Below are 11,641 nucleotides of genomic sequence, written 5' to 3' on the forward strand. Positions count from 1 at the left end.
GTACGATTACAACATTAATTCGACCAGGAAGGCGTAAACCTGAGGTTCTGGATGAAAGAAGATTATGGTCATCTGATAATGTAGCAGAAGTGTTAACAATGTAACCCGGCTTGTCTGACAGAGCAGACTCATCAAACGCAGGCAAGCAGTCGTCCATGCAGAACCATTCCGTGCAGTGAACCTATGTTCCTTCGTGGTCATCAGTGTGCAATGGGCGTGAAGGTTTGGTTCCTGGATGGACGGCGCATGTACTCCTCGACCTAGTTGATAGGGGCATCACAACAGACTGCATATCACTCTAATTTTGGATTTATGGCTATCACCCAGCATTATGAATGGTTTCCTGTGTTACAGGCAGCCGTTAGACATGTCACTCAGTGTACAGTAGAGTCACTTTAGGAAGAAATAGGCGGCTCCACATCAAGTGAGTCAACGATGGTCACCACCATCTAGCCTACCACCCACCCATATGACCAGTACGATAAAGTGCGCATTGTGGGCGAGCGATGAGGGAGCGAGCGCCATGTTATCACAATATCCCTCTGATATATTATTTCTTCATGGTGGTATCTGAACAATGAAAAAATACTGAAACGTACGGTAATACATTCTCTCTCTCTCTCTCTCTCTCTCTCTCTCTCTCTCTCTCTCTCACACACACACACACACACACACACACACACACACACACACACACACACACACACACACACACACACACACACACACACACACACACATTTGACATTTGACACACAAGCATTATTGACAGAGTACCGCACCAAAGACATTTATGGAAACTGTATCATCAAGGAGGAATCTAAGGTAATCTGTTCTGTTGGTTGCAGGATTTTCTCAGAAAAAGGGAACTGAGAACAGTACTAAGGGGTAATTACTCATCATGGAGGGAAGTGACTAGTGGAGTTCCAGAGGCCTCAGTGCTGGCACCAATTATGTTTTTAGTATATATGAATGGCATAGACAGGAACATTGGAAATGGAAGCTATATAAATATGTTTGCTGATGATGCAGAAATACAAAGGATAATTACAAACAGACTCTTGCACAGAACTGCAAGAAGAATTAAATAAGCTTCATGAATGGAGCAGTAAATGGCAAATTTAATTCGTTGTGGACGATTGCCATGTAATTATGTTTGGTAAAAGTGGACAAAAACCCAGACTGGGATTATAAGCTCGGAAGTTCAACCCTACACATATAAGAAAAGAAGAAGGATCTAGGAGTGATTATAAATAATAGACTATCTCCGACTGACCACATAAATGAGAAGGTACGGAACATGCACACACTGCTTGTCAATATGAGAATAGCATTCACACATATAAATGAAGACATGCTGGGAAAGATACTAACATCATTCATCACACCAACCCTGGAATATGCATCAGTGGTCTGGAACCCTCATCTCAAAACACACATAGATTAGATTGAAAATGTATAAAGGGCAGCTACAAGATGGGTACCAAGCCTAAAGGATCTAAGCTATGAAGAAAGGCTATAAAAATTGAACCTACCAATATTACAAGATAGAAGGAAAAGAGGAGATATGGCTATGCTATATAAATGCACCTCAGGGAAAGAGAAAATAGATATTAATGAGAATATATATAACCTATGGGAAGGCATCAGCAAGAGGACACTGCAAAATGCTGCATACAAAGAGAGGTGACAAAGACGTAAGGAAATTCGGTTTCACAAATAGGGCACTTGATTAGTGGAATGCACTGACGAATGAAACAGTGTGTGTCAAAACTATTCATAAATTTAAGGATATGTATGATAAAAATGGTTTAATACACGGGACGGGACGAGCTTGACTCATTCCTGTAAAGATACAATTAGGTAAGAACAATTAGGTAAGAACACACACACACACACACACACACACACACACACACACACACACACACACACACACACACACACACACACACACACACACACACACTTGGAAAACTCAAGATTCCACCGGGTTTCTAAGCCTTTATGAGCTTTGAGTTGATAACACGATTTAATGAATGTATCACATGCAGAAAAAATTTCAACTCTGCTTCACATAGGAACATAGTTATCAGCTTCTCCTTAGTGAGACGGTCGGGTGGGGCTGGGTCGGACCGGGCCGCTCAATTCCAAACTTAACTGAGAGCAAACATCACTTGCTAACTCGCTTTCTTGTAAAACGATACGTGCATTTGTCTCGCAAATAATAGGGGACAAATATGCAGGAAGATAAGGCAATGAAATGACGAGACTGATTTCAGCATGAGAACCTACCTCAATGTTTTTGAAAGTTATTATCCATGGTAAAGTATCAGAAAGTTCTATCATGTATCGATATTAGATATAATAATAATAATAATAATAATAATAATACGGTAATAATAATAATAAAAACAATAATATGAGGACGAAGAAGATGAAGAAGAAGAAGAGGAAGGAGGAGGAGGAGGAGGAGGAGGAGGAGGAGGACTCAGAGAGTGCAGACACCTGTAACCCCCAACTAACTTAAGCACCGGATAATTGACTTTGCCCTGTGACATTCCCCTTCGACAGCTTACTTACTAAGGATGTAATCAAACCTGGTGTAACACTTAACACTTCCACCACATTTAGTTCAAATCCATTGGATCTGGATTTGTCCATTGACTTTGACCTTTGACTTTTCCCTGTGACCTTGATTTTTGTCCTTTCCCCGTGACCTTTACAATCAATTATTCTGAGAGTCAAAGCTCATTTTCCTTATTTCAACCTGAACCCTTGTACACATTATAGCAAATGAAAACTTGAAGATGATTTTGAGTGTAATCTAGATGTTTGATTTGTTGTTCTCAAACACAATATGCCAACCTTCTGAGTGGTCCTCAACTCCGCCACCAAGTTTGAAACAAAGAAAATCAAAACTATTTTAATTGTTTTCTTCACACATACAGTAGACATGGGGGTGGCACTTTGAACGTGACTTAGGGCCATGATCTTTGATTGTTTTCCGAACACGTTCATACGTGATCCCTTCCACAGGGTTTGGTTCATATATTGTGAAAATTGTTTGCGTTATCTTTCCCTATAAATTTGACCCCTGGCTAATTGTTCTCAGAAACTGAATCCTCCTCAGTCAGTCCACATAATTTGGTAAGTCAGATAAAAACTTTTCAGTTTCACCCTACCCTATGACCTTTTCATCTTGCCCATTGTTCTTAAAAAGAAAAAAAAAAAAATGAATATACTCTTTGTGTGACTGTCTGCCCTCACCCCATGTTTGGCTAAAATTAATTTAAAACTGTTTGATTTATTTTGTGAATAAACTCACACACGGGTCGAACTTTGACTTTGCCCTGTGGCCATGACCTTTAATTAATTGTTTTCAAAACTGAATGGCATTATCGTCAACATTTTCCTCAGTTATAGACAAAGTTGGATGTAAAAAAAAAAATAATAATAAGATGATCTTGTTTGGCCATCATTTGACCTAGCCAAGTGACCTCGGTATATGACTTTGTGCTAAAAAAGAAGAAAAAAAAAAAGAAAAGAAGAAAAGAAAAGAAAAACAAGTGGGTTTACTCAGGGGCTAAAACAACTATTCCACCAAGCTTGGTCAATGCCAGCTAAAAACTACTTAATTTACTTTGTTCACACGTACACAGACAGACACTTCCTAATCAAAACATAACTCTCGCTGTAGTTTAGGAAGCCGAGGAGATAACAATAACTTTTTAATGCAAGTATGGCCAAAACTGGAAACATTCACAGAATACATTTTCATTCATAAAGAAACGACGTGAAGGTATTAGGGGAACAAATGGCTATACAACTTACTCCAGTGAAATCCACAACCTCCATGCAAAATATGGAGCACAGAACTATGACACTAACAAGACGCGGTGCCAAGGCACGGCAAACCCGTCCCCGGCAGTCATTTTAATGCTGGCGAATAAAAACAACAGGATATCAAATCATCCATGTCACATATCAAATTTGGAGCTAATCGGGTGAAAACTTACAATTTTATGTCCGTTGAAATTCTAGGTCTGACCCACCGGACATTGACCCCCCCTACCGCTAACTGTAGAGCGTGGCCTCCCTGATCTAATGAGACATGTTACAGGATGTAGATTTGAAAGATGCACTTTAGATTTTAGTTTCATGTCGATGTGACGAATTTGAAAGAAGTTTTGGCAAATAAACGATTTTTTGGGGTACTTTTTCTTACATTTTTGGGGCCTTCAGCTGAGGCCTTAGCCCAGTTTTGCTCAAAATTTAATAAGGTGATGGGAGAGTCGTAGCCCATCATCCTTCTAATTTTAGTCAAAATCACACCGGTAGTTTTTGCATAAAGTTGTTACAAGACAAGCAGAAAAACAGACTAACCCAGAGAAAACAGTACCTGTCCCCGAGCCCCTCCGGTGAGGGAATGGGTAATTAATTCTGAATCTATAAAGATGAAACAAATACATGAACATAATGAAAGAAAAGCATTCAGGAGCCGAATGCGAATCGACCGCCAGAATATTACGCTGGTGGCCAAGTTCAAGATTCTGGCCATATCTTGATACCTTGAAGGTTTCATGTTGATAGCTCAAGCCGTTCATGAGAAAAAATGGGGCTAATGGCTGGGGATAAAAACTAGTTGATCTTTGGCAGCCAATTTGGTGACCTTGACCTTGACCTCGAGTACCCATTATCGAACTTGGCCAAGATTTTGGCCACATCTTCATACCCTGAAGGTTTCATATTAATAGATCAAGCCGTTCATGAGATATAATGGGAACAGATACACACACACACAATGCACACACACACACACACACACACACACACACACAACGACAGACACACAGAGGCGAACAAAAACATTATCGCAGGCGGAGCGCTAATTAGGCAACAAACAGACAAGCAAGTTTTTTTTTTTTTATGCGAGGAAGAAGGAACCAGAGGCCATGAGCCCGCAGTAACAGTTCCCTCCAAGAGAAAAGCAAAATACAATAGAAAGCCAAATTCAAGATCTGATCATTTTGACATGCCTGGACACACTGCGTTTGAAAGACTGGAGATCATAGGCAGCAGGAAATACAGACAGAGGGAGTCAGTTCCAGAGTTGACCTGTTGCATAAATGAAAGACTAGGAGTAACGGTTAACTCTTGCATTAGAGAGTTCGACAGAAAAGGGATGAGAGTTTGCTGCCAGACGGGTCCTACGCGCCCGTCGTAGAGGTGGAGGAATGCAAGCAGACAGTTCAGAGGAGCAGTGACCATTAAAGTAGCGATAGAAAAGAGATAAAGATGCAACAGTGCGGTGAAGAGACAGAGGTTGAAGGGAGTCAGTAAGAGGAGGAGAGTTAATGAGACAAAAAGCCTTTGACTCCACCCTATTGAGAAGAGCTGTATGTGGGGAGCCTCCCCACACATGAGAGTTGTACTCCACACAGGGGTGGATAAAACCCCCGTATAGAGTCAACAATTGTGCAGGGGTAAAGAAAGAGCGGAGTCGGCTTAGCACACCCAATCTCTTGGAAGCAGATTTTACAAGAGATGTAATATGATCTTTCCAAGATAAGTCCCGAGTAAATGAAACCCCACGCATGTTCAAGGATGATGCAGGATTAAGCTGAATATTATTAAACATTAGTGGGTATACCTGTGCAAGATTTTGTCGGGTTGATAGGTGTAAGAACTGAGTCTTAGATGCATTAAAAACAACCATATTATTTTTACCCCTGTCAGAGATACGAGCCAAGTCAGACATTAGGTGTTCCATAGCCTCATCCCTTGTTTGTTGAAGTAACTGTTGAGATGGGCGTTGCGGGAACCGAATGGAAAGGTGAAGGGTGGAGTCATCAGCATATGAGTGGATAGGGTTAGATGTACAGCTTACAAGGTCATTGATGAATAAAAGGAAGAGAGTTGGTGATAGGACATAGTCCTGAGGAACAACACTGTTGATAGATCTAGGAGAAGAACGATGGCCGTATACAACAGCGGCTATAGAACGACCAGAAAGGAAGCTAGCGATGAAGGCACAGATAGAAGGATAGAAACCGTAGGAGGGCAGTTTGGAAATTAAAGATTTATGCCAGACTCGATCGAAAGCCTTTGATATGTCAAGTGCAATGGCAGAGCTTTCGCCAAAGTCCCGAAAGGAGGATGACCAGGAGTCTGAAAGATAGGTGAGAAGATCGCCAGTGGAGCGTCCCTGACGGAACCCGTACTGACGATCGGAAAGAAGGTTGTGATAGGAAAGATGCCTTAAAATTTTTCTATTGAGAATTGACTCAAAAACTTTTGAAATACAGGACGTTAAAGCAATTGGACGATAGTTGGAGGGTTGGGAGTGGTCACCCTTCTTTGGGACTGGCTGAATGAGACCAACTTCCAGCAAGAAGGAAAGGTACAAGTTGACAAAGGCGAAAGAGTTTGCCTAGGCAGGGTGTAAGCACAGAAGCACTTTTCTTGAGAACAACAGGAGGGACCCCATCAGGCCCATATGCCTTGTTAGTACTGAGGCCAGTGATGGCAGACAATATATCAGCTGAAGAAATTTTAATGTCAGCCATGAGGAAGTCAAAGGGGGGAAGTGATGGAGGAACAGCACCGGAATCGTCTAAGGTGGAATTGGAGGAGAAAGTCTGTGTGAAGAGATCTGCTTTATCAGTAGAAGAAACAGCTACAGAACCATCAGAGTAGAAAAGAGGAGGGAAGGATGATGAGGTAAAGTTGTTAGAAAGGTTTTTGGCAAGGTGCCAGAAGGAGCAGGAAGAATTCGAATTGGAGAGTTGAGAGCATTTAGTACGGATGAAATTATTTTTAGCAGAGCGAAGAGCAGACTTAGCACGATTCCGGGCAGAAACGTAAAGATGATGTGATTCAGGGGTGGGTTGGCTCCGGTACCTTTTGTAGGCCCTCTCCTTGTTGTGGGCAGCATTAGAACAAGCGTGATTAAACCAAGGTTTTCTTGCGTTAGTCAAAGGATATGAGGAAGGAATGTATGCTTCCATGCCCGAGAGAATAACCTCCGTAATGCACAAGGCACACTCAGATGGCTCTCAGCCATGAAAGCAATAATCGTTCCAGGGAAAATCAAAGAAGTACTGCCTGAGGGCCTCCCAGTCCGCGGGCCCAAAATGCCACAGACGACGTTTCCCTGGAGGGTCCACAGGCCGTACCGGAGTGATAGGACAGGTTAAGGTGATAAGGTTGTGATCGGAGGAGCCCAACGGAGAGAAAAGATTAACAGAGTAAGCAGAAGGATTAGTTGTGAGGAAGAGGTCAAGTATGTTGGAGCTCTCTCCAAGGCGGTCAGGGATATGGGTAGAGTGCTGTACAAGCTGCTCTAGGTCATTAAGGATAGAAAAGATGTAGGCTTGTTCAACAGGTGGATCAGTGAAAGGAGAGGAGAGCCAAAGGTGATGGTGAACATTGAAATCTCCTAGAATGGAGATTTCAGAGAAAGGAGAAATGGATAGAATGTGTTCCATCGTAGAAGTAAGATAGTCGAAGAATTTTTGATAGTAGAATTAGGGGATAAGTAAACAGCACAGATATATTTAGTCAGAGAATGACAGGAAAGCCGAAGCCAGAGTGTAGAGAATTCAGAAGAATCGAGTTCAGGAACACGAGAGCAAGATAAGTCATTGTGTATATATACACAACAGCCACCTTTGGCTTTGAAATGAGTTTAGAGAAAGTAGGAGGATACAGAAAAGGGTTTGCTGTCAGTTGCCTCAGACAGCTGAGTCTCAGTTAGAAACAGAAGGTGAGGTTTAGAGGAGGAGAGGTGGTGCTCAACAGAGCGAAAGTTAGAGGAAAGGCCGCGAATGTTGCAGAAATGAAGAAGAGAGTCAGACAGTGGTTCCAGGCACCTCGAGTCATCACCGGGAGAGGGGCGGTGACCATCATAATATAATAATTATAATAATAATAATAATAATAATAATAATAATGGTCATGGTAATAATAATTATAATAATAATAATAATAATAACAATAATAATGAGCATAATAAAAATATTCATCATCATCATCATAATAATAATAATAATAATAATAATAATAATAATAATGATGATGATGATTAGAATAGTGATAATAATAATAATAATAATAATAATAATAATAATAATAATAATAACACTATGTAACGTTTTTTGTTCCTGGGTAGCGGGTGTCATTTTCTTATAGCTTTGCTCTCAGAATCACGAAAAATGGCTATTACTCTCCTCAGACTTCGCTTTTGTGACTATAGTCCTCCTCGCGCACGTTTGGTTCTGTGGTGTGGCTCGCGTCTGTGTACAGTGTTGCCACGTTTTCTATACCGTTATCTCTCTCTCTCTCTCTCTCTCTCTCTCTCTCTCTCTCTCTCTCTCTCCTGGCGGGAAATGTGAGCCACCCTGAGTACTTTTGATTCTTTTATAAGTTATTTATAATTGTGCTTTCATTTGTTAATTTGGTTTTGTTGTGATGCCTACAATGCATTCAATGCATGCCTCTCTCTCTCTCTCTCTCTCTCTCTCTTTTATTGCAAGAGACATTTTTGATATTTTCTTTTACATAATATTGTATATATTGTAAATTTGACATCATTTCCACACCACCCTTGAGGTATTTGTCTTGGCGCGCTTTTTTTTAAGAGGTGTCCCCAATAGGCCTATTCCTCTATCTCTCACAGAAGGCAGAAAAACAGAAGAAAAAGAAGGGAGAGAAACATGAGGAAGAAAAGTGCGAAAAAGAGGATAGAAGAGTTATGATGTATCCTCATCAGAAGATGTGAGAGTGATAGTGAAAGAATCGATGCAATGGTCAATCACCACATCTCTCTTTTCATCATCCTCTTGCAGTTTTTCTGCGTGCCTCACAGCATTCTTCCAGTTGTCTGCCGTGACGTTATTGAGTGACTCATGGACGAGTGGCTTCAGATATGCAATTCTGAACGTATTTCTCTTTGACACGTAGCCTTTTACCTGTGCCCAAATTAGCTCGATTGGGTTATATTGGCAGTGGTAAGGGGGTAGGCGTACAACCCTATGTCCATGTTCTGAGGCCGTCTTATCGATTACGTAGTTTGTATCGGCAGCTGCGATGTGGCGAGTCACAAGGTGCAGGAGTTGCGTTTTGAGGAGACCGTCTGGCACTGTAACACCCTTCTTCTCCAGCCATTCTCGGATCTCCGCTTTCTTCGTTGCAGTAGTTGGTGGTTTATTTATTTTTCTGGAGTGATAGGATGCATTATCCATCAATATAACAGAAGATGATGGAATGTTGGGTAACAGTTGATTCTTAAACCACTTTTCAAAGGTGTCCGCATTCATCTGTTCATGATAGTCTCCTACATTCTTTGCTTGGAAAACAAGGGTTGCTCCAGGAACAAATCCATCTTTGGTTCCTGCGTGCAGCAAAATCAAGCGGGAACCCTTCCCTGTGGGCACCCTCACTCCCATGGCCTTGTTTGCACTGCTGTCTACCCAGCATTTGGACACAGAGTAATTTTGATTGATCCATGTCTCGTCTAAGTAGACAATGGTTTGGCCTGAACTTCTAAGCTCCTTCATTTTTTTCAAGAAAATGCACCGTGCATAAGTTATGTCATCTCTTTCCATTAGGAATCTCCGTCCATCAACATTTGAATAACGAAAACCGATTTTCTTCAGAACTCTTCTTAATGTCTCACGGCTGCCAGGATACGAAAGATTGATCTTAATTTCTGCATAAATTTTTTCAAGTGTTGGGATTTCCTTCCTCTCATAAAAACTCAGAACTGTTCTTCGTAGCACTTCATTAAAGTTATCAAAGAAATCGGTCATTGGTGCTACAGGTTTCCTTTTCTTGGGGGACTTAAACTTGGGACATTGCATCTCCTCATTCTCTCTTGCATCTTTAGAGATTTTTTCAACTGAACTCTCGCTAATCTTTGTTGCTGCAGCTGTACGAGAGACGACCTTTGATAGGCCATGAAGAACTACTCCCATCTCCTTCTCCTCCTGAAAATACTGCCTTACATTGAAGACAATTTCTTTAGCCTGGCTGTGTAGAGGCGAGGAATGGGCTGATTGAGCTGCCATGCTGTCTGTGCAGAGGACATAAAGGAAGTGACACGAGGTCACCCCCAGGTAGCTATCTGTCAACGCCACCGACTGGGTGTGGAAGTGTTGCCGCTCGCGAATGAATAATTTTTTTTTTTTTTTACTTGGGTATTGGCATATGCCTACTATTTTGTCCTACATATTAGCTTATGATTATAAATGTGATTATTCCTCTCCCTTAAAATTATGGTAAAAGCCAGTAAATGTGAGCATTTTTCCCAAGCAACACCTGTACAAGCTATGGTTGGGTCTACGGTACTTTATTTTAGGCCAGATGGGTGTGTAAGTATTGCCACTCACAAGAATTACATGAATTATTTCTTTTACTTTGGATATTGGCATATTTCTTCTTTTTTCAGGCTCATTATCTTATATCCATAACTGTGATATTATTACCCACCCTAAAACTACGCTAAAAACCATTAAAAGTGACCACAATATCTTTTAGCAACACTGGACAATATGTATGCCATGTTTCTGTGTGACTGTATAAATATTTTATGCATAATAAGATTACTGTTGATTCATCCATCAAAATACACAAGTGTAAGTTTTATTCATCTGAATTTATCGAATTTGTGATGCCTTGTACATAAATAGCTGCCGTTTCACATAGCAAGTTGGGGAAACGTGGCACCATTGTCCAAAGGTGTGGGCCACACCTAAGCCGCTAACCGGCGGGAATCAGACTATAGGAGAGTGATTATTACACCTTCAAACCTGTGAAAAATGGCTACCTAGGCAAAGTGGGGTGAGTTCTTGGGTGAATGAAAAGTTCCACTTCATAAATGATAGGACGTGAGTTTTACATGTGTCAGCATGTGCCGATGTCAGCATTGCATGTCATTTTGCTGAGCTTAGTGACTGGCTGAGGCACTTTATTCAAATACGAACCATTTCCGGATGTGCCGTACCTTTCCGGGTATGATCGTTGTCAGTTGAAATGAAGTCAGTCTGAGCAGAGCTTAGTTGAAAGGCTTGTGAATTTATGTTATATATCAAATATTTATTGAAATACGGACAAATTGTAGGTTTTTACAGTAATGGTGCTGATTTTGTTGTACATATAAATTCTCTGCCATTGTTTTTGTTTATTCGATCATTACTAAAATGAATGTATCAGTTTTGTCAGAGATGACATCTAGTATTCCGCTGATTCAGTTTGCTATATTTGTTGTCAGTTCATTAAAATGAGAAAGAAGAAATTTTCTGTTGAAGCATCTATGAAGATGTGTGAAGCTTATAATGCATATTTTAGCATACCTGTCGGTGATCAAGACAAGTTGTGGGAACCTCATTCCACTTGCGAGCACTGAAAAAAAAAAAAAAAAAAAACTCTGGAAGGTGAGTTGGATCCATAAGAAGTCCACATCACACTGAGGTGATCTAACCTTAGAAAAATAAAATGGATATTCTTGTAAATGTTAATGGTGAAACCAGTGTGTTTTAATACTATTTTCTATTTTACTGGTTGGTAAAGAGGAGAAAAAAGGGCCACGAACTTTGACATTCGAAGACTATGGCGTGAACCCACAAACCACACAAGTGAC

At 40.8% G+C, this 11,641-nt stretch overlaps 1 protein-coding gene across 1 annotated transcript; it reads right to left on the reverse strand.

Annotated features, from left to right (window-relative positions):
* Positions 1–200: 200 nt before the first annotated feature.
* On the reverse strand, positions 201–10,070 carry LOC145415423 (uncharacterized). Its single transcript, XM_080284703.1, has 2 exons — positions 8,868–10,070; positions 201–260 (listed from the first exon to the last, which is right to left on the reverse strand). The coding sequence occupies exons 1-2, from the start codon at positions 10,068–10,070 to the stop codon at positions 201–203; spliced, it is 1,263 nt and encodes a 420-aa protein (XP_080140829.1).
* Positions 10,071–11,641: the final 1,571 nt, after the last annotated feature.

The sequence above is a fragment of the Coenobita brevimanus genome, chromosome 102 (genome assembly GCF_032717465.1).
Source record: "Coenobita brevimanus isolate Jiangsu-jjx chromosome 102, ASM3271746v2, whole genome shotgun sequence".
In the NCBI taxonomy this organism is placed as follows: Eukaryota; Metazoa; Arthropoda; class Malacostraca; order Decapoda; family Coenobitidae; genus Coenobita; species Coenobita brevimanus.

What these genes read in the sequence shown, in the direction of transcription:
- LOC145415423 (XM_080284703.1), bottom strand. Translation starts at nt 10,070, where the DNA reads ATGGCAGCTCAATCAGCCCATTCCTCGCCTCTACACAGCCAGGCTAAA. An exon ending in CAGACAACTGGAAGAATGCT is followed by an intron (nt 261 to 8,867) that starts GTGAGGCACGCA and finishes CCTATCAACTAG; the next exon opens with GTCGAGGAGTACATGCGCCG.